This window comes from Erythranthe guttata, chromosome 14 (assembly GCF_056151865.1).
Source record: "Erythranthe guttata isolate IM_541 chromosome 14, IM_541, whole genome shotgun sequence".
NCBI lineage: Eukaryota > Viridiplantae > Streptophyta > Magnoliopsida > Lamiales > Phrymaceae > Erythranthe > Erythranthe guttata.
Genome location: NC_142546.1, coordinates 13,217,126 through 13,243,304, shown reverse-complemented (window position 1 = coordinate 13,243,304; position 26,179 = coordinate 13,217,126). Strand labels below are relative to the sequence as shown.

The 26,179-nt window shown below is 39.0% G+C and overlaps 1 protein-coding gene across 1 annotated transcript; it reads right to left on the bottom strand.

Moving 5' to 3' along the window:
- Positions 1–4,348: 4,348 nt before the first annotated feature.
- Positions 4,349–5,560, bottom strand: LOC148765216 (uncharacterized). The gene has a single exon (XM_088812711.1). The coding sequence runs from the start codon at positions 5,558–5,560 to the stop codon at positions 4,349–4,351; it is 1,212 nt and encodes a 403-aa protein (XP_088668837.1).
- Between the last annotated feature and the right edge of the window lie 20,619 nt (positions 5,561–26,179).

Below are 26,179 nucleotides of genomic sequence, written 5' to 3'. Positions count from 1 at the left end.
GTTTGGGTTTAGTTGTCCACAAATATTACTTTTGGGGACATTTTGTAATTAGTCAAATTAATTGACCCAAAATCTAAATAATAATATATTTGGCCCAAACCAAATATTTAATTAATTGGCCCTTGAACAATTAATTTTCCTACGTTTTTTGAACTCGTAAAAAGAACAGACACAACCTTCTGCTTCTTCTTCAACCATTGCAACCCTCCATGAATGTATCTCTACCGCCTATAAATAAAGGCAGAATCTGGCCAATTCTGTACTGAATTTAATCGGCAATTGAGAGATAGTTCTTCAAAATTTCCTTTCTCTTCGTCAAAGTTCCGTTCGTTATTCAAGTTCGCCGTGGGTCGAATCTTCGTGCAAATATTCGACAACCGATCGTTGTACCTTGGGAGACTACCGGGAAGAGACTGTGCACCGTTGACAGCCCGGAAATATTGTCTTAAGGGAATTGCTTTGGCAAGCCTCGATCGTTCTTTGTGGTTTTCACAATTCCTCTTTTCGACAAACAAGTAAGTATTTTTCGTTTACGCAGATTTTTATTAATTACTCCAACAATATCAGTCCGGATTCGAGGACGAATCCTTTTAAAGAGGGGGAGTATGATACAATCCACACAAGCTCAAAGATGAAGAATTGGAAGAAGCGCAAGCGTACGAGTTTCGAGAGGCTATTCGAGTTATCCTTGGAGAAGAAAGGCTTGAATCGAAAGTTTGAGATATCTATGGTCTTGGAATTGGAAGAAAAGAAAGAGAAGAATTCGTTGGACAAGTCGAATTCCATGCATCCGAGATTCTCGCCTATTCTGGCAGAGTTTACATTTCGAGTTATAACTCTCGCATGTGAAGTCCATTTACGCTGATTCAAAATAATTCGGAAAGCTAACTGAAATATCTACAACTTTCATGTTTTGAGAAAAGAGATATTCTAAGTGGAACAGTGTCAAAATTGAGCTTTAATTGCATGCACGTGCACAACCCAATGTCGCGAGTTAAGAAGAGTGATCGAGAAGTCGACTTTTTTTTTTTTTTTTTTTTTTTTTTTTTTTTTGGCCAAAATATTTTTATTCCATTAAATACTTTTGAAAGTACAAGGGGCCTCGTTAAAAACCTTGTGGGCCTACACAAGGAAAATAGTACCCCTATAAATGGAAAGGAATAAAAACGGGACGGGGAAAGGCCTATACTATCTATTACAGAAATGCCCGAAAAAAGGGCTAAAAAGAAAAAAGAAAAGACTACACTACAAAACAAGAATACATTCCTAGAATTGCTAAAAGGCCCCCAGATTGGGGTGAAAGTGTAAATACACTGAGAAGCTGCTCCAAAACAGTTACCTCTTGGCATCAGATCTAATAATTGCATCAAAGTCCTAGGATGGTGGCAATTATGCAAAATCCAGAAATAGGAACTCCAAAAAGTCCAAGCCTTACAGTAGTGCATCTTCATCCTGGACGGAAGGTATGTACACCCAACTTGTCTCCCAAATAAGCTGCCTTGACCTCAAAAGGTAATGAAGACCCAGAAAAATATTGTTGTGTTGATTTGTGAGTATATGCCCAGTTGGCAAGACGATCAGCCACTGTATTCTTCTGACGAACAACATGCTGAAAACTATGCGACGAAGCCACCTCCTGCATACACAGGCGAAGAACGAACTCAAGCTCCCATGCAACACTCTGAGTTCGGATAGCCGTAATCGCTAGAAGAGAGTCACTTTCCACCGTAACATTAGAAATACCGAGGCTCGTACATAGTCTAAGCCCATAAGCTACCGCCAAAAGTTCGGCAAAATTAATCGTACCAGCCCCAAAAAAGGATGAAAACGCTGCAATCACTTTTCCAGCCGAGTCCCGAACAATCCCTCCACCAGTACATACATCATCCTTTACTGAGCCATCAGTGTTGAGTTTAAATTCCCCTACATTACGGAAATCCCACTTGTACCAAGAGCCTCTCTTCATCGGGGGCTGCACCATACGGATTCCGACGGCTTGAAGCTGAAGCCTCTGAATTTTCGTAGAGGGCTGTTTAGGCATGTGAAGAAGAACAAGGTTCTGAATGTGGTAATAAACCCTTCGAATAATATCACCTTCGCTCATGGCCCCGCCATCGTACACCACTTTGCAGCGAGCCACCCAAATTTCTCGTAACACATGGCACACAATGGAACTCCGAACCATCGTATACAAGGACTGGCAATTCGGTTTAGGATCCAAAACCGTGAGAGCGTGCTTAACAGAGGCGAACGTATGGGAAAGTTTAAACCGCGACCCAAAATATTGCCAAACCTGTGTGGCCACCTCGGCGACGGGTTCTCTGCCCCTGCGGGGATGGAGGGATTGTAAGAACAGGTGCTTAATATCCTCTTGGTGAGAGTTTTGGCAGCAAACGCATCTAGAAACCATTGGGATGCCACGAGAAATAATACGTTGGTCCACAGGAAGAGCATGACGTAATAATTTCCACATAAAACCGCTCGTTTTATACGGTACGAAAGGGTGCCATATACGATCAGCCCATATAGAATGATGATCCGAAACCCTAGTATGCTGCCAGTATTTTTTGGTCGAGAACTCGCCAGACTGAGTAAGTGTAAAAACCAAACGGTCCGGCTTACTGGGGTCTAGAATGGTCTGTTGGATTTTATCATGCCATTCATAGGGAATTAACGGCAAAAATGAGAAGATTTGTTGCATAGCGTTTGCTACCGTAAGCTGTTGATCACAGGGTAACGGCCCATGCAACACCTCCCCTAGCCAATTGTCAGCCCAGAACTTTACACTTCCAGGACCCACGACCCACTTTGTACATTCGATGATGCTTGTCGCGTGATTATTAATGGAGAGCCACAGTGGAGAAGCCGATCGCCGTGTGATGGTCGATCTCTTCTCCCAATATTTCGCCCTGGCAAATTTTGACCAAAGGGACCGCCCTTGAAGAACTTGCCATAAAAGTTTTCCATGTAAACAGCCCATTACTTGTTGGAGCGGCCGAATACCCAAGCCACCTTCGTCAATCGGAGTACACACCAACTGCCACTTCACCCAATGAGTCCTTTTTTCGCCTCCAGCACTCCATAAAAAAGAAGCCATCAATTGCTCTATTCGCTTGATTACCAATGTCGGAACTTTAGCACAAGCCATCGTATAAATGGGCATGCTTCCAATCACTGCTTTCAACAAGGTGATTTTGCCGGCAAATGATAGGAGCTTCCCTTTCCATCCTTGCAATTTTCCTCTGATCTGCTGCATAAGATGCTCAAAATATTCCGCTTTACCCCGACCTGAGTATATGGGAACCCCGAGGTACTTTAATGGGAGATGTTTACGGCGAATCCCTGTAGATAGCTCAATGTTGTCGCATTCCACCTCTGCCCACTTACCCACATAAAGGTGACTCTTTGCCACGTTCACTAGTTGCCCCGACGATCTTTCGTACTCATGCAATATCTCCATTAGCCGATGAATAGACTGACTCCTACCATTCGTAAATATGAGGATGTCGTCGGCATAAAGGAGATGAGACACCGGAAATTCTCTAGTGCCTACCTTATAAGGCGAGATTGTTTTAGCCTCGATAGCCTGATTTATATTGAACGTCAATATTTGTTGAGCAAATATAAACAAGAGGGGTGAAAGCGGGTCGCCTTGACGAACGCCTCGGGAAGACTTGAAGTTACCCACCATAGCCCCATTTATACAGAAAGAGTACCATATATTACAAATGTTGCGGTATATTAGGTCGCATGATGCGTGGGAAAATCCAAACGCACGCATTGTCCGAAGCAGGAACCGCCATTCTAAACGGTCATACGCTTTGGCCATGTCCAATTTAAATATTACGTTTCCTCCTTGGCTTTTTCGATCAATATCGCGCGTCAACTCCTGCGCCATCACTATATGCGGAGCAATATGCCGACCTTGCACAAAACCGGCTTGTTCCTCCGAAATGATTAAAGGCAGTAGTTTTCCCAGTCTTGTAGCAAGGATTTTAGAGAGAAGTTTCCTAGAAAAATTACCAAGAGTAATGGGTCGGTAGTCCCCAAGATGGCGTGCAAGTTCAATTTTCGGAATTAATACCAACGTAGTTAAATTCATCTCTTTTAATATATGGCCCCCTCGAAAGAAATCAGCGACAAACTTCAATAAATCGTCCTTGATAATATCCCAACAAGCAACGTAGAAATGACCAGTAAAGCCATCCCTGCCTGGTGCACTCGCCGGATTCAAACCTCTAATTGCATCAAATATTTCGGTCATCTCCGGTATTCGGCAGAATTCTTCATTTAAGGAATCATCTATCTGTAATGGAACTCCATTAAATAAATTGTCGTCCATGACGTATTATGAAGCCTTAAACAACGTTGAGAAATATTGCTCTGCCAATTCACCTATCTCCTGGGGTTGAGTGGATATCGACCCATCTCCACGCTTGATTTGTATAACCGATCGTTTCCTTCGATCCTTAATAGTCGCATGGAAAAGTGTAGTGTTGCGGTCGCCATTTTTGTCCCATGTAAGACGTGCCTTACAACTTAGCATCTCTGCTTCCCAATCCTCCAGTTGAATAAGACGCCTCTTTGCCGACATGAGCTGCTCGTTAGTTCGATCACACCATCTTTGTTGAAGATTGCTTTCTAGGTTTTCAATACTACACTGGCAGTCTCGGATATTATTTTTAAGATCTCCGAAAACCTCCCAATTCCACTTTTTAAGTTGCGTCCGAACAACCTTCAGTTTTTGCTGAAAAATGTAGCATGGAGGACCTGTAAAAGGAGTAGCCCAGGCCTGAGTTACTACATCTTGAAAGGTTGGATGGTCGACCCACATACGTTGAAACATAAAAGCCTGAGCCGTTGGTTGGCTATGCTCAAAATTTAGGTTCAACGGAGCATGATCCGATGCAACCCTCTCCAAATGGCGAACCTGTAAGGACGGGAAAATGAGGTGAAAATCAGCGTTGACCAAGACCCTGTCAAGGCGCTGCCAAATCCTATTCGTCCCCGTTCGGTTATTACTCCAAGTAAATGGGCTGCCAATAAAACCTGCACCCAAAAGCCCCGCTTGAAGGATAAAATCTTGAAAATCGTGCATTCGAGAAACATCTGTAAGACCTCCTTTTTTTTCGGATGCATCCAAAATTGTATTGAAATCTCCCCCAATAAGCCAGGGAATCGAGATGAGGGTATTCATTTCCATTAGATGAGCCCACAGATCCTTTCTAGACTGATGAGAACAACTAGCATACACAAAAGTGGCAGTAAACATAGAGTGCTGAGGGATATTGACCGACACTGTAATAGCTTGTGCAAACACATTTAGACGTTGAACATCTACCGGCGACTTCCACAAAATCCAAATAAATCTGTTAGTATCATCACCATGTAGAAAGGCTGAGAATCCCAACTTCCAGGCGAAGTTCTTCAATTTCGACGATGGTAGTTTCGGCTCCAAAATAACCAACAAAGAAGTGCGATGTTGTGAAATAAGAGCTTTGAGATGATTAATTGTACCTTGCTGACTAACCCCCCGCGCATTCCATAGTAAACACGACATAATTAAACTTGTAGGTTATTAGAAACTTTTGCCTGAGATCTGGTAATTCGATCGGTAGGATGAACAAAGTACCTACTATTAGGATTTTTCACTCGAGTGCCAGGGGCCCTCTCTAACGCTGCAAATTCGCTATCCGACTTGGGTGACATAGACTTACCTGCTTCGTCATCCTGTTCCCCTTCTGAATGGTAAATGGCAATAGCGTATTTCTCATTGTCTAGCAGGCTCAAAGCGGCAAATTGATTTCCATCAGCAGTATATTCGTTTGTTTTATCCAAGCTAGTCTCGGAAGAAATGGTCTTGGATGATTTCGTCAAGTTCACCCTTTCGTTATGAGGTTCGTCAATACTAGGATGTATGTGCGGCTCATGCGTTACATTTTCCTTTTGGCGCAACTCTTCACCAGTAGAAGAATTAAAATTAGAGTTTGGTAAATCATCTTCCTTGTGTCTAGCGTTTTCACCATCTTCTACGACGGGGGCAGATGTGGATTGCTCTTTATGGGTCACTTTCTCTACCAACGGCTGATTTTTAGAACCAACAAAATCAACCTTATTAATACGCTGTTGGTCAAACTTTCGAGAAGTCGACTTGAAGATCAAGTTATTTAATTTAGGATTTATTATGTTTTTATTATTTTAGAGTCTTTTATGGTTAGAATTTGCTTATTTATAAGTTTCCTTATTATAGATTAGGTAGAAGTCATTTTCCTTGTGAAAAATGAGTCTTTTTAGATCTTATAAATAGATTCCCAATTTGGCTTATTTTAATGGACGAATTTTAATGATTAATTGAGTATTTGGTGAGATTAATTGTAACACCCCACCTTTCCAAAACCCGAAAATCCTAAAAACCCGAGACTAATATTTCTAACTCGAGAACCCTTAGGTAATATTATTACATGATATTAATTATATGCATTACGTGAATTTAATTATGTGACTTACGTGAATAATTACGTGCGTTATTATATGTGTGATTTATATGATTTAAATTCCCGTAAATTGAAATTCTAGGAATTTCGTGAATTACGTGACTTATATGAATAATTACATGCCTTGATTATTTGGTAAATTATTTTTGAAATGTGGTAACTTATGTGATTTATATTGTGATTATATATACGTACATACATGCATACATATGTACATTTTGTGCATGCATATATACATACTATTACATGCATTATATATAATTGAGTATATATATATATATATATATATATATATATATATATGACCGAATGTGTGTGTGTGTCCGGAATGTGTGTGTGGGTAGTGTGCAAGTTGGGTATTTTAAATAAATAAATTAGTTATATTTTGCATGTTTCTTCCACTTGTCACTTCCTCCTTTTGTGTGGCATAGCCACTACACTTGTCTACTAATCACCCCTAGTAAGAATGACTAAGCTATTTCTCTCTCTCTTTTTATCCCATTACCGTAACCCATCTTCATCATTCTCCCAACCCAAGAATATGAAGAGTACTCCTCTCTCTCTCTCTCTCTCTCTTGTTTTCTTTCGGCCAAAGCAAAAACCACCATAATGTTAGAGTAGGTGACCAACAAGCCAACTTGTGGCAGTGGTCTTTCGTATTTATTATTGTAATAAACGAACCTTTATTCGTATCAATGATAAAACATCTTGGCATTCTATATCTTTGTCCCTTTGTCACAAGCATAGATATAGTCCTTACAGTTATTACAAGTGCTAGTAATTGATCGTTAGGATCGTGAGATATTTACTTAAGTATTATAACTGTTAAACGTGTTCCTAGTCGAAGGGTTACGCCACCAATGAGGATATCGGCCTTTCCCATTAAGACTAGCACTTAGTGTATGTGTACTGCATCTCATCAGTAAACGGTATTGTGATATCGGCATGCATAAGTGGGTGCTCGTAAGTTGACGAGTTCACTGAACTCCCTCACCCTAGAAATCTCTAAGTGGTTCCCAATAATCGAGTAGAGATATCTATGGTATAGTTGTACACCATTAGTCCTTATGACCTAGACATCACCGTGACTTCACTAGAGGACCAGCTGTATCGTGACCTGTCCCTGAGTTCCACCGAGGACCACCCCAAGGGCCAGTGTTCGTGCAGTCCGAAATCTAGTGGGAGATCTGTGCATTGTAGTCGGGGATTCGATCGCTAGAATAGTCTTGGATGTCCTGTGTGTTCTGAAAGTTTGTAATCATTCTAAGTCTCTGGCCAGAGCTGACTAAGTGATGATTAGAGAATTCGATTCTCTAAGTCATGCACGTAAGGATTACAACACTTAGAACGATCGCACCGTCATCGAACATATAAAGAGGTCTCGATGAACCAATGCCTCTAGTTCGATCGGGACATATGAATCGAAGGGACCGTACTGTACGTTAACTATATCTGAAGGTTCTTGCAGGCACTTCATTTGTATCTAGGGAATCATGACGCGTAGTTGCTAGACGCCTATCTTGATTCGTTGGGTGATTAAGGTGAAACGAGCTTCATCTTAATCGTAACTCTAAGGGACGAGTTTTGACCACAAAGAGTTGTGGGCCCACGGCTAGCTTACACCTGAACCATCGAGGGTCACACTGCTCGTGCACATGAGATCTTTGAATAAACGGTCAGAGATAAAATAGTTTATCTTTGCATGATTGGAAGTCAATATGATTGAGTCCAACATTCGTAATTTGGAATTACGAATGAGAATAAGAAAAGGAAAAGAATAGGCGAACGTATTAGTGAACTTTCTAAATCGGGAAGTTTCCAAATTTAGAAAGTGCACTGAACTAGGGTTTCCACTTTTGGAAAGTTGGAAAATGAGAAATGGCACTCGTAATGACGAGGAAATTATAATGATTCCGAAAATGTAATCGTTGCAATTTTTCGGTCATTGAATTAAGAGAGACGAGCAAGTAAAAGTACTAACGGACTTAAGCTGTTGGGCCCGGTCCAACTTAAGCCCGCTAGGGTTTTATGCAAGACATATAAATACTTGATTTATAGGTCTTGCACAAACACACAACACAACCCTAACCCTAGCCGCTCACACCCTCTCTCTCTCGGCCCTCTCTCCTCGGCCACCGCGCCGTCGTCGCCGGAGAATCACCGGAATCGGCCCTCCATTGGCCGATCCCTTTCGGTAATCTTTTCCTCTTTTCGTTTCTTCCGTTTTATTCTAACTACTTCGTGTCTAGTGCCACGTTTTAGTAGATCGAAGTATACGAGGTGAAATCCGAGAGGAGGAAGATCGAAGATCGAGGAATCGAAGAGCAGCGCACGAGCCGAAGCCGCACGCTGCCCCACGCGCCGCCCCAGAAGACCGCGCGTGTACCTCACGCGCCGCCGTGGCCGATTTGCTGCTGCTGCCGTTGCACCTCTGCTGCCCCGATTGTACGGACTGGTTTCCGTAGCAATCTCGACTTGCTAAACGCTCCTACCTCACGCTTCAAGAGGTAAATACACGAAACCCTAGTTTCGATTCGTTTATGTTTAAACTATGAATTCATGTTTGCCATCGTATGATTTTATGTGATTATGTGTAATCGTTTTAATCTTTGCAAGCATGTTAATTGGTTTAAACGCGAGCATGTTAATTGATTTAAATTCGGTTAAATTATTTAGCATGTATGTTGTTTTTAATTTCGCTGGAAGCGCAAAGGTACGCAATTAATTGATTTAATTTGTCGGGCATGTACTTGTGTGCTTTAAAGTCGTTTAAATCACATTAAATTTTTGTTTTCCGCTGCGTATGCGTGCCCGAAACCCAACACATAACCCCACCAAGAAATACTACCTGAAATTTCCATCTTTTCACTATAAGTCTTTCAACATATTTCTCGTCTTTAAATCTTATCCATAATCATATCTCTTGAATTTCTCCAAGAACTCCATAAAACCCACATCTCCATTATAGTGGAATTTCTTGAAGCCTTCTTTAATCCTTTTATTTTCTATTCCATAAAGGTAAGAAATTCCGATTTCTTGCTGCAATTAAATGGCATCAATAGTATCAAAAGGATTTTCAAAGTTTTCTAAAAGATTGGGAAAGATTTCGAAAATTTAGGGGTTTTTGAAGAAAAATAAAAAATGAGTGTTTCTTGTTAATTTCTTGTTCTTGCATGCATCATCTATGTTGATAGTGGTTAGATACAACATTTATTGGCTAAAAGCATTAGAAATTTCAGATTTCAAAAAGGGATTTTCAAGAAAAATGAATTTTTAACTTTTTGTGGTTGCATGTGTAGATCTTCGAAAGTTTGGGCCAAATCTGTAATTTTTGTAAAGTCTGTCCGAAAAATGTTTTAAAAACTGTTTTCCAGCATTTATTGAACAAAAATTTCGGATTTAAAGAATTCTTGTAAGAAAAAGGTGATTTTGAAACTCTAGTAGGCTTGCATGTGTAGATCTAGAGAATTTGGGGTAAATTGTGTAATTTCTGAAATTTCTGCATAAAGTGACTTTTCAACTTCATTTTTCTGCATCTAATAAAGTGGAATTTCAGATTTGTTAGGGGTTTTCATGAAAAAGTAGAAATTGAACTTCTAGTGTGGTTGCATGTATAAATTTCGAAACTTTTGGGTCAAAACTGCAATTTCCGAAAAATCACTCATTTTTAAAGTTTGGATCTGTTTTTTTTCAGCAAGTATTAGATAGGATAAAGTTTTATTTAACAAGTTTTTAAATCAATTAGAGTTATGTTAGAGTTTTGGATTTTTAAATTGAAAAAGGGATTTTCCTAGTTTTTTATTTCAATAAGTTCGAAACTTTGTAAAACTTTAAAATTTATTTCAGAATCTGGAAATTGAGTCAGTTAGGAGTTCTAGGATTTAATTTGGGAATTTTTGAAATTAGTTTACTAATATTTCGAAATTAGGATAATTGCATGTCATTTGCATATGTTTTGTGCCTTAAGTGTTCATGTTTTGATTTAATGGTTATGAATTATGAGTTTTGGTATTTTTGTACTTTGAATTGCTGCTGGATGTGTTTAATGACTGTGAGGAATTGATTGAAATGGATTATTACCTAGAAGTGGTAAAAAGTCCATTAAATGAGAATTGAAAAAGGGGTATTTGTTCTTAAGCTTGCTTTGATGAGTAATTAGTGAAGTTTAATGTGCTGATTGTGCATGTGTGTGTGCTGAAAATGTGTGAATGTGTGGGTGCTGATTGTGCATGGTGTGTGTGCCGTGTGTGGTTGTGTGTTTATGTGTGTGAATTTGGGAGTTTTGCCCAAATCATAAATATGTGGTAAATTGTGATATTTGTGTGATTTGTGGCACTTGATTGATATTTGTGATGTCATGTGTGGGTTATAGCATTATTTCGAAAAATTGCATTAAATGATTTTTATTTGAAAGATTAATGGAATATCGGGTAATAAACAACTCGGATATAGTGGGCCGGTATCCAACTAGGATGATGTGTGTAGTGGTTTGATTCCACTTAGTGAAAACGGGCTCGTAACAGGTTTATTATTCGGTACAGAAATTAATCTTTCACGGATCCGATAAACCGAAAAATGTGTTTTTCATGATTTTCACAAAAAGGGCATTTTAGTCATTTTGCATAATTGCGTGATTTTGTTAAATGATGTATTTTCGTGAGATATGTGATTTGATCGATTGCCTTGTGTTGTGTGCGGATTGTGGGTAAGAACGGGTATACAATACTATATATTATATATAACGTATTTCCAAAGTTCGATAATACTCGGATTTCTTACTGAGCTTTATAGCTCATATAGATGTCTTTTAATTGCAGGTAGTAGTAATCCTCAACCGGGATGGATCGAGTAGTGGATCGAGGTCTTGCCCGGGATTTTGGAAGACGTACGAGGACCTATGAACGAGGCTAGACTTTTGGTTATTTTCTTTTGGTGGTGTAACCCTAAACCGTAACATTTCTCTTTTCGTACTTTTGAACTCATTTTCGTTATGAATCGTACTTAATTCCTACTTTAATATAGTAAGTTTCGTAATTTGCTATTTTCACGCCTTCGTTAGAAATCTTCGAGTTATTCACCAAAATAACCTTTTCGAACTCTGATTTGTTCTCGAACCGAAAAAAATGTTTAGTGAGAATGTAGCACTCGAATGAGAAACCTCCTTTCGAAACTTATTTCCAAACCAAGCTTTGTATTCGGCTAAAGCAATCCAACAAAGTTTTCGAAAATGCCAAGGCCTTCAATACCCAAAAGAACATATTTTTAATAATTGCATTTTCACCCCATTCCAATGTTTCAAAAATTACAAAGAGATCCTTTGCTTCCGCTAGTCTTAATAAATATTCCGATAAACTGGTTCGATTTATCGCCCGTCTAGAAGGGGGGTGCTACATTAATTCTCCTTCGCTGTTCTACAGCAATCTCCGGGATTTTACAAGTGGATTATTGTAATTTTCTTAGAGCCATAATATTGGTTTCTGGTTATTTATAACCACGGGGTCAATATTAGAATTCACATGGATAATAATGGTTTCCAACTCTTTATAGCTATGGGGTCATTATTCCTTGCTTCCGCCAACCTTGAATCTTTGTTTTTTGGTGTTTTCAATCTTGCTTCCGCGTAAGGTTTTTGGGTCTCGTAACAAGTTCTACGGGGTTCGTATCAGTGTATCTTTTCTAGCGAGTGTTTTTGTGCAAGTTTCTTGATGCGCATTCATCTCCTCGAACTTTAGTACGTATTTTCATGATCGCTTTTGGAATCCAATTTTGACCATGTTCGAGTCCGAATTGGGAAACTTGCCGTTAGACAGGAATTGTAGCTAGCTGAAATAGCTTTCTAATGCCGCCGGAACCAGTTGATTTGGAGTCCGGAAGAGAAAGTTATGCTCGACTTCGTGGACACTACCAAAGATGTTGAGGAATCCTCTCTTCTAATTTGATTTTAATTTCCTAATTGCAACTCTTTTCTAACTCTTTGATCATTTTTGCTTCGTGGACACCTAATTTTCGATTTGTACCTATAAGATACCAAATCCACCAATTAAAACAGAAATACAAATTAATCCGAAAAGAAATCCACGTAGACGTACACGTAGAGTTTTATTTCTACACTCCACTGTATCGTTTTTATCTAGTGTTTTTGCTGTTGTTTGTTGATGCGTATTAAAGTCCTAGTATTGTAGTTTGTGTTTTTAAGAACCTGGTTGCGAATGCACTTTTGCGCATATTTTTTTACATGTACGTTTGTGCATGTCTATTTCAGCGAGTGTGCTTGTGCATGTTTATTGATTTGTATTAATGTCATTGGATTGTAGTTTGTGTTTTCATGATCCATTATGCGAATGCACTTTTGCGTGAGTTTTGTGCATGCTTTTGTACTTTTACTTATGTGCGTATCTTTTCTAGCGAGTGTTTTTGTGCGCGTTTATTGATGCGCATTCATGTCCTCGAACTGTAGTACGTGTTTTCATGATCGCTTTTTGAATCCAATTTTGACCATGTTCGAGTCCGAATTTGGAAATTTGCCGTTAGACATGAATTGTAGCCAGCTGAAATAGCTTTCAAATGCCGCCTGAACCAGCTGATTTGGAATCCGAATGAGAAAATTATGCTCGACTTCGTGGACACTACCAAAGATGTTGAGGGATTCTCTCTTGTAATTTGATTTTATTTTCCTAATTGCAACTCTTTTCTTACTCTTTGATCATTTTTGCTTCCAGGACACCTAATTTTCGATTGGTATCTATAAGATACCGAATCCACCAATTAAAACAGAAATATAAATTAATCCGGAAAAAAATCCACGTAAACGTTAACGTAGAGTTTTATTTCAACACTCCACTGTATCGTTTTTATCTAGTGTTTTTGCTGTTTTTTGTTGATGCGTATTAAAGTCCTAGTATTGTAGTTCGTGTTTTTAAGAACGCTGTTGCAAATGCACTTTTGCGCATGTTTTTTTACATGTACGTTTGTGCATGTCCATTTGAGCGAGTGTGCTTGTGCATGTTTATTGATTTGTATTAATGTCCTAGGATTGTAGTTTGTGTTTTCATGATCCTTTTAGCGAATGCACTTTTGCGTGTGTACATTTGTGCATGCTTTTGTACTTTTACTTATGTGCGTATCTCTTCTAGCGAGTGTTTTTGTGCACGTTTCTTGATGCGCATTCATGTCCTCGAACTGCAGTACGTATTTTCATGATCGCTTTTGAAATCCAATTTTGACGATGTTCGAGTCTGAATTTGGAAATTTGCCGCTAGCCAGGAATTGTAGCCAGCTGAAATAGCTTTCGAATGTCGGCGATACCAGTTGATTTGGAGTCCGGATGAGAAAGTTATGCTCGACTTCGTGGACACTACCAAAGATGTGACACCCCCTAGCAATAGTATGGCAAACCGAGATGGTTTGCCATGCACGGAAGCTTTATATGTATTATATAAGTATTTAGATATATGGGGAGACCCCAAGATTTAAAGAAACGTTTTTCAAGACCTAAGACTTAAAGACGAGGTGGGCTTCGGAAGAAATTTTCGTCGAAGGGATTTAGTAGAATGGAGGAGCATATATCTAACTACTCTATTAATCCTTTATAAAAACTGTAAGTGGTGTCACCTTGATAATACATAATAATAATAGATTAGAGTCCATAATTAAAACAACATATTAATCCTACATAAAATGGACCTTACTTATAGAGAAATGTTATACATGGACCATAATTTAACAAAAAAAAGGAGTCCATCTTCGGAGGAATTAGCCTCCTTTACCACGGATAATAATACACATGAGCTACTACGGAAATAGTAATTGTCTTAAGGACAATATACACAAAAGATAGTACTACAAGCATTATAAGTAGATCCTCCATACTAGCCAAAAACCCGGAGTCGGCTTCTCGAACCGTCGACTAGTCCAATCCGGTGGAGTGAGTAGCACTAATACCTGCAAACGGAGAATATCTATATGAGCTAACAAAGCTCAGTAAGGATCTCGAAAGATACCGAGAATTTAAAATATAGTCTTACTACGTATATTATATTGTAGCAATACAAGTATAACGAAATTAAGCATAAAGCACGTTTCTAGAATTTAAAGTTCGTGAACTTTAGAAAGCTTTTTTCATTTTATCGGATCCGATGAGAAATTAACTTCTTTACTTAGAAAATAAGAAGATTATTCTGAGCCCGTTTTCGGTGGAATCAAACCACCCAACTGTAGTATCTATGGTTGGAATACCGGCCCCCCGTATCCTTTCTCATCCTTTCTAAGTATTTCATTAACCTCCCCAATTTATTTTACTTAATTTCAAAAGTGGCATGGTCGAAGTATTTAGAATTCCGTTTGGGTACATAAAGATACCAATATTCCACAACAACCCATAAGTAATTTGAAACACCACAAGACATCACAAATATCAATCAAGTGACAAACAACCACATACTACACAAAAAGATTAACTATCATCATATATCAAGTTATGCATTCATGCATGATTACCCACATATAACCTCAATTCAAAACAAGACTATTAAAGACCTACTTAATTTCTATATTTTCCTTAAGCTACTTAATCCCCAAATTTCTTTGCTAATTAATTTAGGATCAAGAAAACATATCAGTTTAGAAGATTTCGAGTATTCAGCACAATGCCCCTTAATTTCTGGAAATTACAGTTTTGACCCCAAAGTTCAAGACTCACACATGCAATTAACCTAAAAGTTCATAATCCACATTTTCATGAAAATCAACCCTTAACTCCTCTGAAATTTCGATAAATGCAGAAAAATCCAGTTAGAAGTCATTTTATGCATAATTTTCGGAAATTACATATTTCACCCTAGATTCTCTAGATCTATACATGCAAGACCCTTAGAAATTCCCAAAAATCCTTTTTCTTGCAAAACCTTTCAAAAACTGACATTGTCCTTTACTAAATGCTGGAAAACAGTTTTGGAAATCCATTTAAAACTAACATCTCAAAAATTACAGTTTTGACTCAAAAATCTTTCGAATTACACATGCAACCACACTACAATTTCAAAATCCACTTTTTCATGAAAATCCCCTAACAATCGGAAATCTTTGTTCAATATATGCAGAAAAACGAAGCTAAAAATTTAATTTATGCAACAACTTCGAAAATTCTATTTTTCACCCCAAAACCTTTAGATCCATACATGCAAGACCACTAGGAGTTCAAAATTACTTTTTCTTGTAAAACTTCCCTAAATCTGGAATTTTCGTTCAATAGATGCTAGAAAACAGCTTTGAAAACTCATATAAAACTGACTTCTCACAAATTACAGATATGGCCCGAAAATATGCAGATTTACACATGCAACCCCAAAACTTTGCCCAAATTGATTTTCTTCAAAATTTTCGAAATAACTAAAATTTCTTTGAAGGTAATTAACTCAAATCCACCATTTATGACCTCTGATCATACATGCAGTGATATAAATCATATGAACTAACATAAAGGAACAATTAAATGCAAGAACAACATAAAACAAGAAATAGGGGTGTCTTTTAAATTAATTTCGAAATTATTTTCTTGATACTTTATACCTCCATTTGCAGCAAGGATTTCGATTCCTTACCTCAAAAATAGAAAGAAATAAAAGCTAGTTGGAAAGGGAAGGTTCTTGAGGGCCTTCAAAGGAAACCGAAAGTTAGAAGAAGAAAAGGAACGAAGAAGGAGGAAGAGATTTAGAACTCGAATGGCAGATCTTACCTCTTCAAGTATGGAGATTCAACCAAGCTACTTTGATGGAGAAAGACACCGTATATATTTCAAGGTGAGAGGTGTTTTCACTAGTGAAAGGACACCATGTATTTATAGTGTTTTTGGAGTATTCAAGGGCAAGGGTTAGATATGGAATTCTCATCTTTGGCTTGAGAAATATCTTGCTCATTTAGGGGGGTGGTTCGAGCTTGATGGAGCTGATGACAATGGTGGTTTCGGTGGGTTGAAGAAAAGAGGAAAATAAGGGAGAGAGGGGGTGAGGCAGCCGAAGTGTGAGAGGGGGAAGGAGACTCTTGGCCTTCTAATAGGCATGCTTGAGGTGGAGTGTGGGATTGGCCTTAGTAGGGGTTAGGCTAGGCTTAGGATTATCATTTTTATAATTATTTAATAATCCTCCCCTAAACACACACACATACATATACGGCACACATATATACATATATATTATGTATTATGGAAATTATGCTAAGTCCTAGCATGCATGTATAATTCACCCGTAAACACATATGCACATAAGGTCACATATAAAATTCGATATCTACTAATTTAGCACATAATAATTCATGTATAGCCCTATCATTAGCAGATATTTAGTATTTAAGTGATGTGAGATTTATTGTTTAGTAATTATCGTGTTTCGAAAACGTGGGGTGTTACAATCTTCCCCCCTTAAAAAAATTTTGTCCCCAAAATTTGTTACCTGTCCCGAATAATTCGGGATAGAGACTTCTCATTTCTGATTCGCGTTCCCATGTAGCTTATTCGGGGGTGTGGTTGTGCCACTGTACTTTAACTAGGTGAATCTCTCGGTTTCGAAGTGTCTTGGTTTTGGAGTCGAGAATTCGGAGGGGTTTTTCCTCGTAAGAAAGGTTAGGATTTAGCTCAATAGGTTCGGTTTTGAGGACGTGATCGGGACTGGAAATGTATTTGCGAAGCATGGAGACGTGGAATACGTTATGGATTCGGGATAGGTTAGGGGGAAGTGCTAGGCGGTAAGCGCGACTGCCTATTCTTTCGAGTATTTCAAACGGTCCGACATATCGCGGAGATAGTTTGCCACGGTTTCCAAATCGCAAAATTCCTTTAAAAGGGGCTACTTTTAGGAACACTAATTCTCCGACTTCGAATTCCAAATCTCGCCTTCTATTATTAGCGTAGCTTCGTTGTCGGTCCTGGGCAACTTGCATATTTTCTCGGATGTCTCGAACTAGGTTCACCGTTTGTTGGACCAAGTCGGGTCCGAGAAGTTTTCTTTCTCCAACTTCATCCCAGTAGAGGGGAGACCTGCACTTGCGTCCGTAAAGTGCTTCGTACGGTGCCATTCCGATTGATGATTGGAAGCTATTATTATATGCAAATTCAATCAACGGTAGCCGAGATTCCCAGTTGCCTCCAAAGTCGAGTATACAGGCTCGAAGTAGGTCCTCAAGGGTTTTGATCGTACATTCTGACTGGCCATCGGTTTGGGGGTGAAAGGCAGTGCTGAAGGACAACTTGGTTCCAAGAGTTTCTTGCAAACTTTTTCAGAATTTTGAAGTGAACCGTGGGTCTCGATCCGAAATGATAGCAGTCGGAATTCCATGGAGTCGAACGATTTCTCGCATATAGAGTTCTGCGAGTTTATCTAAGCTAAACGTCTTGCGGATTGGAAGAAAATGGGCCGATTTGGTTAGCCGGTCGACGATTACCCAAATAGAGTCGGATCCGCGTTGGGTCCTTGGAAATCCTTGAACAAAGTCCATTGTTATCACTTCCCATTTCCATTCGGGAATTTGATTTGGTTGTAGTAATCCTCTGGGTCGTTGGTGTTCAGTCTTGATTGTTGGCAAGTGAGGCATTGGGCAACAAATCGAGCTATATTTTTCTTCATTCCAGGCCACCAATATAGTTTCTTCAAGTCTTGGTACATTTTGGTTGATCCGGGATGAAATGTATATATGGTCTGATGTGCTTCGGCTAAGATGAGTCGTTTAATTTTTGCATCGTCGGGAATGCAAGTGCGGTTTTGGAATTGGAGAAATCCGTCTTTGGAAATTCGGAAATTAGGGTTTGATTCGAGATTTGTGCGAATTTTCCGAAGTTGGAGGTCTTGATCTTGAGTTGTTCTCACGCGGTTCCGAAGATCCGATTCAACCACTAGAGCGTTTATCGACTTCCGACTAAGGGCATCTGCCACAACATTCACCTTCCCGGGGTGGTATAGGAATTCGCAGTCATAATCTTTAACCAGATCGAGCCATCTTCGTTGCCTCATGTTTAATTCCTTCTGCGTGAAGAAACACTTCAGGCTTTTGTGATCGGTGTAAACGGTGCACTTGTCGCCGTAGAGGTAGTGACGCCAGATTTTAAGTGCAAAGACTACTGCTGCGAGTTCTAGATCGTGAGTTGGGTAGTTCTTCTCGTATTCCTTGAGCTGGCGGGACGCGTAGGCTATCACTTTTCCATTTTGCATAAGTACATCACCTAGTCCGAGTTTAGATGCGTCGCTATAAATCACAAACTCTCCGGATCCATCTGGTAGTGAAAGAATTGGAGCGGTGGTCAAACGTTTCTTTAGTTCTTGGAAACTAGCCTCGCGGTCTGGGGTCCATTGGTAATTGACTCCTTTCTTCGTGAGTTGAGTGAGGGGTGATGCGATTTTTGAAAAATCTTGAACGAATTTGCGATAATATCCGGCTAAGCCAAGGAAACTTCTTATCTCCCTTACATTCTTTGGAGTGGGCCAGGTTGAGATTGCTTCTATTTTGCCGGGGTCGACGGAGAGTCCTTCGGCGGAGATGATGTGGCCAAGGAAAGTTACTCTGGACAGCCAAAATTCACATTTACTGAACTTGGCGTAGAGTTGATGCTCGGAGTGTTTGAAATACTGTTCGTAATTGGGAGGTATGTTCTTCTTGGGTTTTGGAGTATATAAGAATATCATCGATAAAGACGATGACAAATTTGTCGAGGTACTGATGAAAAACTCGGTTCATAAGATCCATAAAAGCGGCGGGGGCGTTGGTCAATCCAAACGGCATTACTACGAATTCGTAGTGGCCGTATCGGGTTCGGAAAGAAGTTTTAGGAATATCAGTTTCTTTGACTTTAAGCTGGTGGTAACCTGACCGAAGGTCGATTTTGGAGAAGACGGATGACCCTTGGAGTTGGTCAAAGAGATCGTCGATGCGGGGTAGAGGATATTTATTCTTTATGGTCACCTTATTCAGCTCTCGATAGTCGATGCAAAGGCGGAAGGATTCGTCTTTCTTCTTAACGAATAGTACCGGGGATCCCCATGGGGAGTGACTGGGGCGGATGTAACCTTTATCGAGTAACTCTTGGACTTGATTCTTCAATTCTTTGAGTCCCACAGGAGCCATATGGTACGGAGCCTTTGAGATTGGTTTTGTTCCCGGAATAAGATGAATTTCGAATTCAATTTTGCGATCGGGCGGTAGCCCGGGTAAATCATCGGGGAAGACGTTGGGAAATTCTTGAACCACGGGAAGTTCAGACATCACCGGTTGAGGTCTTGAGCTAGTTTCTAGGAGGTCGACTAGATAGCTGATATGTCGTTTGTTGATGAGTTTGGTGGCTTTGATTGCGGATATTATGGGAATTAGGGTCTTGGTGTCGCTTCGAAACTCTAAGAGGGTGTGATTAGGGAGAGAAAAGCTTACGGTTTTTAGGGCGCAATTGATTTGGGCCTTGAACTTGGTCAGCCAATCCATTCCCATTATGAGATCAAAGTTCTCAATTGTTAGGACGATGAGATCGAACCTCATGGGTTGGAATTGAATTTGAATAGGACAATCCTTCACCACTTTGTCAGTGATCATTTCTTCGCCCGAGGGCATAGAAATGCGATATTCGTGGCTTAATTGAGTCGGTATCAGGCCAAGACGTACGCACACATTGGTGGAAATAAATGAATGTGTAGAACCAGAATCAATCAAAGCATACACGGGTTCTCCAAGAATAAGAACGGTACCTGCGATCATCGTCGGATCTTGACGCACTTGTGCTCGGTTCATGGCAAACGCGCGGCCGGGGACTCGAGTTTGAGCGTTGGGGCAGTCTCTCGCTTTATGGCCGGGCTTTCTGCATCGAAAACATAACTCGGTGTCTTTTACACAGATCCCAAAGTGTGCCTTTCCGCAGTTCGAGCAAGTTCGTTTGGGCGTTGGCGCTACTGGTTTAGGGTTTGAATTTTGGACCTTCTTCCCCTTGAATTTGTGATTCCCAAAGTTGGCTTTCTTCCATGGTCGTGGTGTGGGTGGCTGGGGCCGTTTCCCTTGTTGAATCTCATTCTCGTCTTGGGCAGCCGTTAGTGCTTTGTCCACCATCTGGCGAAAGGTAGTGGCATCGGACATGCGGATATCCCTTCGGATTTCGCGTTGTAGTCCCCTTGTGAAGTGGTTTTTCTTTTCCTCGACGTCCTTGGCGATAAATGGGGCATACAGGCATCCTCGTTCGAATAATCAAATGTATTCGGTCATGGGAAGGTCCCCTTGGCGGAGTTCCAGAAATTCCTTGAGTTTGTTAGCTCGGACGTCCTTGGAAAAGTATTTCTCGAAGAATTGGACCTTGAACGCCTCCCATGATAAGTTCTCAAGTTCGATACCTTCCTTAGCTCCCTCCCACCAGTTCCGGGCTTCGTTGCGAAGTAAAAAGAGGGCACAGTGCACTCGTTCACGGTCATTCATTTGCTTGTAATCAAAGATCACCTCCAAGGATTTGATCCACTCTTCGGCTACGACCGGGTCGGGACCACCGTGAAACTCAGAGGGATTCATGCGAAGGAAACGTTCGTATAGGTTTTGTGGATTTGGTTGGGGTGTAGGTGGGGTTTGTCGGCTTTGAAGGAGTTGCTGAATCTGATTGTGATGATTTTGCGCTTGCTCGCGGATAAGGTTGGAAAGATCGAGAATAATGTTAGCGGGGTCTTGGAGATTATTCGTGGTGGCGGTGCTCCGAGTTTGCCTTCCTGCCATGTCTTAGTGTGTGTTGCAAATAAAATTTTTAGAACATGGAAAAAATACAAGTAAACACATAATTACCGGATAGACCGAGTCTTCACGCTTCGAGGGTTCCGAATTCCGGTTCGGTGCTCGTATAAAGTTTCTACAAATTTTGCTCTGATACCATGTCTGTGACACCCCCTAGCAATAGTATGGCAAACCGAGATGGTTTGCCATGCACGGAAGCTTTATATGTATTATATAAGTATTTAGATATATGGGGAGACCCCAAGATTTAAAGAAACGTTTTTCAAGACCTAAGACTTAAAGACGAGGTGGGCTTCGGAAGAAATTTTCGTCGAAGGGATTTAGTAGAATGGATGAGCATATATCTAACTACTCTATTAATCCTTTATAAAAACTGTAAGTGGTATCACCTTGATAATACATAATAATAATAGATTAGAGTCCATAGTTAAAACAACATATTAATCCTACATAAAATGGACCTTACTTATAGAGAAATGTTATACATGGACCATAATTTAACAAAAAAAAAGGGTCCATCTTCGGAGGAATTAGCCTCCTTTACCACGGATAATAATACACATGAGCTACTACGGAAATAGTAATTGTCCTAAGGACAATATACGCAAAAGATAGTACTACAAGCATTATAAGTAGATCCTCCATACGAGCCAAAAACCCGGAGTCGGCTTCTCGAACCGTCGACTAGTCCAATCCGGTGGAGTGAGTAGCACTAATACCTGCAAACGGAGAATATCTATATGAGCTAACAAAGCTCAGTAAGGATCTCGAAAGATACCGAGAATTTAAAATATAGTCTTACTACGTATATTATATTGTAGCAATACAAGTATAACGAAATTAAGCATAAAGCACGTTTCTAGAATTTAAAGTTCGTGAACTTTAGAAAGCTTTTTCATTTTATCGGATCCGATGAGAAATTAACTTCTTTACTTAGAAAATAAGAAGATTATTCTGAGCCCGTTTTCGGTGGAATCAAACCACCCAACTGTAGTATCTATGGTTGGAATACCGGCCCCTCGTATCCTTTCTCATCCTTTCTAAGTATTTCATTAACCTCCCCAATTTATTTTACTTAATTTCAAAAGTGGCATGGTCGAAGTATTTAGAATTCCGTTTGGGTACATAAAGATACCAATATTCCACAACAACCCATAAGTAATTTGAAACACCACAAGACATCACAAATATCAATCAAGTGACAAACAACCACATACTACACAAAAAGATTAACTATCATCATCTATCAAGTTATGCATTCATGCACCCACATATAACCTCAATTCAAAACAAGACTATTAAAGACCTACTTAATTTCTATATTTTCCTTAAGCTACTTAATCCCAAAATTTCTTTGCTAATTAATTTAGGATCAAGAAAACATATCAGTTTAGAAGATTTCGAGTATTCAGCACAATGCCCCTTAATTTCTGGAAATTACAGTTTTGACCCCAAAGTTCAAGACTCACATATGCAATTAACCTAAAAGTTCATAATCCACATTTTCATGAAAATCAACCCTTAACTCCTCTGAAATTTCGATAAATGCAGAAAAATCCAGTTAGAAGTCATTTTATGCATAATTTTCGGAAATTACATATTTCACCCTAGATTCTCTAGATCTATACATGCAAGACCCTTAGAAATTCCCAAAAATCTTTTTTCTTGCAAAACCTTTCAAAAACTGACATTGTCCTTTACTAAATGCTGGAAAACAGTTTTGGAAATCCATTTAAAACTAACTTCTCAAAAATTACAGATTTGACCCAAAAATCTTTCGAATTACACATGCAACCACACTACAATTTCAAAATCCACTTTTTCATGAAAATCCCATAACAATCCGAAATCTTTGTTCAATATATGCAGATAAACGAAGCTAAAAATTTAATTTATGCAACAACTTCGAAAATTCTATTTTTCACCCCAAAACCTTTAGATCCATACATGCAAGACCACTAGGAGTTCAAAAATTACTTTTTCTTATAAAACTTCCCTAAATCTGGAATTTAAACAGTTTTGAAAACTCATATAAAACTGACTTCTCACAAATTACAGATCTGGCCCGAAAATATGCAGATTTACACATGCAACCCCAAAACTTTGCCCAAATTGATTTTCTTCAAAATTTTCGAAATAACTAAAATTTCTTTGAAGGTAATTAACTCAAATCCACCATTTATGACCTCTGATCATACATGCAGTGATATAAATCATATGAACTAACATAAAGGAACAATTAAATGCAAGAACAACATAAAACAAGAAATAGGGGTGTCTTTTAAATTAATTTCGAAATTATTTTCTTGATACTTTATACCTCCATTTGCAGCAAGGATTTCGATTCCTTACCTCAAAAATAGAAAGAAACAAAAGCTAGTTGGAAAGGGAAGGTTCTTGAGGGCCTTCAAAGGAAACCGAAAGTTAGAAGAAGAAAAGGAACGAAGAAGGAGGAAGAGATTTAGAACTCGAATGGCAGCTCTTATCTCTTCAAGTATGGAGATTCAACCAAGCTACTTTGATGCAGAAAGACACGGTATAGATTTCAAGGTGAGAGGTGTTTTCACTAGTGAAAGGACACCATGTATTTATAGTGTTTTTGGAGTATTCAATGGCAAGGGTTAGATATGGAATTCTCATCTTTGGCTTGAGAAATATCTTGCTGATTTAGGGGGGTGGTTCGAGCTTGATGGAGCTGATGACAATGGTGGTTTCGGTGGGTTGAAGAAAAGAGGAAAATAAGGGAGAGAGGGGGTGAGGCAGCCAAAGTGTGAGAGGGGGAAGGAGACTCTTGGCCTTCTAATAGGCATGCTTGAGGTGAAGTGTGGGATTGGCCTTAGTAGGGGTTAGACTAGGCTTAGGATTATCATTTTTATAATTATTTAATAATCCTCCCCTAAACACACACACATACATATACGGCACACATATATACATATATATTATGTATTATGGAAATTATGCTAAGTCCTAGCATGCATGTATGATTCACCCGTAAACACATATGCACATAAGGTCACATATAAAATTCGATATCTACTAATTTAGCACATAATAATTCATGTATAGCCCTATCATTAGCAGATATTTAGTATTTAAGTGATGTGAGATTTATTGTTTAGTAATTATCGTGTTTCGAAAACGTGGGGTGTTACAAAAGATGTTGTGGGATTCTCTCTTCTAATTAGATTTTATTTTCCTAATTGCAACTGTTTTGTTACTCCTTGAACATTTTGGCTTCCTGGACACCTAATTTTCGATTTCTACGTATAAGATACCAAATTCACCAATTAAAACAGAAATATAAATTAATTCGAAAAAAAGTCCACGTCAACGTAAACGTAGAGTTTTATTTCTACACTCCACTGTATCGTTTTTATCTATTGTTTTTGTTGTTTGTTGATGCGTATTAAAGTCCTAGTATTGTAGTTCATGTTTTTAAGAACGTTGTTGAGAATGCACTTTTGCGCATGTTTTTTTACATGTACGTTTATGCATGTCCATTTGAGTGAGTGTGCTTGTGCATGCTTGTTGTTTTGTATTAATGTCCTAGGATTGTAGTTTGTGTTTTCATGATCCTTTTTGCGAATGCACTTTTGCGTGAGTACTTTTGTGCATGCTTTTGTACTTTTACTTATGTGCGAATCTAGTCTAGCGAGTGTTTTTGGGCACGTTTCTTGATGCACATTCATGTCCTCGAAATGTAGTACGTATTTTCATGATCTCTTTTGGAATCCAATTTTGACCATGTTCGAGTCCGAATTGGGAAATTTGCCATTAGACAGGAATTGTAGCCAGCAGAAATAGCTTCATAAAGTCGCCAGATGAGATAGTTATGCTCGACTTCGTGGATACTACCAAAGATGATGAGGCATTCTCTCTTCTAATTGGATTTTATTTTCCTAATTGCAACTCTTTTCTTACTCTTAGATCATTTTTGCTTCATGGACACCTAATTTTCGATTTGTACCTATAAGATACCAAATCCACCAATGAAAACAGAAATATAAATTAATCCAAAAGAAAATCCACTTAAACGTAAACGTAGAGTTTTATTTCAACACTCCACTGTATCGTTTTTATCTAGTGTTTTTGCTGTTGTTTGTTGATGCGTATTAAAGTCCTAGTATTGTAGTTTGTGTTTTTAAGACCGTTGTTGCGAATGCACTTTTCCGCATGTTTTTTTTATATGTATGTTTGTGCATGTCAATTTGTGCGAGTGTGCTTGTGCATGCTTGTTGATTTGTATTAATGTCATAGGATAATAGTTTGTGTTTTGATGATCCTTTAGCGAATGCACTTTTGCGTCAGTACTTTCTTGCATGCTTTTGTACTTTTACTTATGTGCGTATCTTTTTTAGCGAGTGTTTTTCTGCATGTTTCTTGATGCGCATTCATGTCCTCGAACTGTAGTACGTATTTTCATGATCGCTTTTGGAATCCAATTTTGACCATGTTCGAGTGCGAATTTGGAAATTTGCCGTTAGACAAGAATTGTAGCCAGCTGAAATAGCTTTCTAATGCCGCCGGAACCAGTTGATTTGGAGTCCGGATGATAAAGTTATGCTCGACTTCGTGGACACTACCAAAGATGTTGAGGGATTCTCTCTTCTAATTTGATTTTATTTTCTTAATTGCAACTCTTTTCTTACTCTTTGATTATTTTTGCTTCATGGACACCTAATTTTCGATTTGTACCTATAAGATACCAAATCCACCAGTTAAAATAGAAATATAAATTAATCCGAGAAAAAATTCTTGTAAACGTAAACGTAGAGTTTTATTTCTACACTCTACTGTATCGTTTTTATCTAGTGTTTTTGCTGTTGTTTGTTGATGCGTATTAAAGTCCTAGTATTGTCGTTCGTGTTAATAAGAACGTCGTCTCGAATGCACTTTTGTGCATGTTTTTTTACATGTACGTTTGTGCATGTCCATTTGAGCGAGTG

Excerpts from the sequence above, each read along its gene's own strand:
- LOC148765216 (XM_088812711.1), bottom strand. The coding sequence starts at position 5,560 with ATGTCGTGTTTACTATGGAATGCGCGGGGGGTTAGTCAGCAAGGTACA.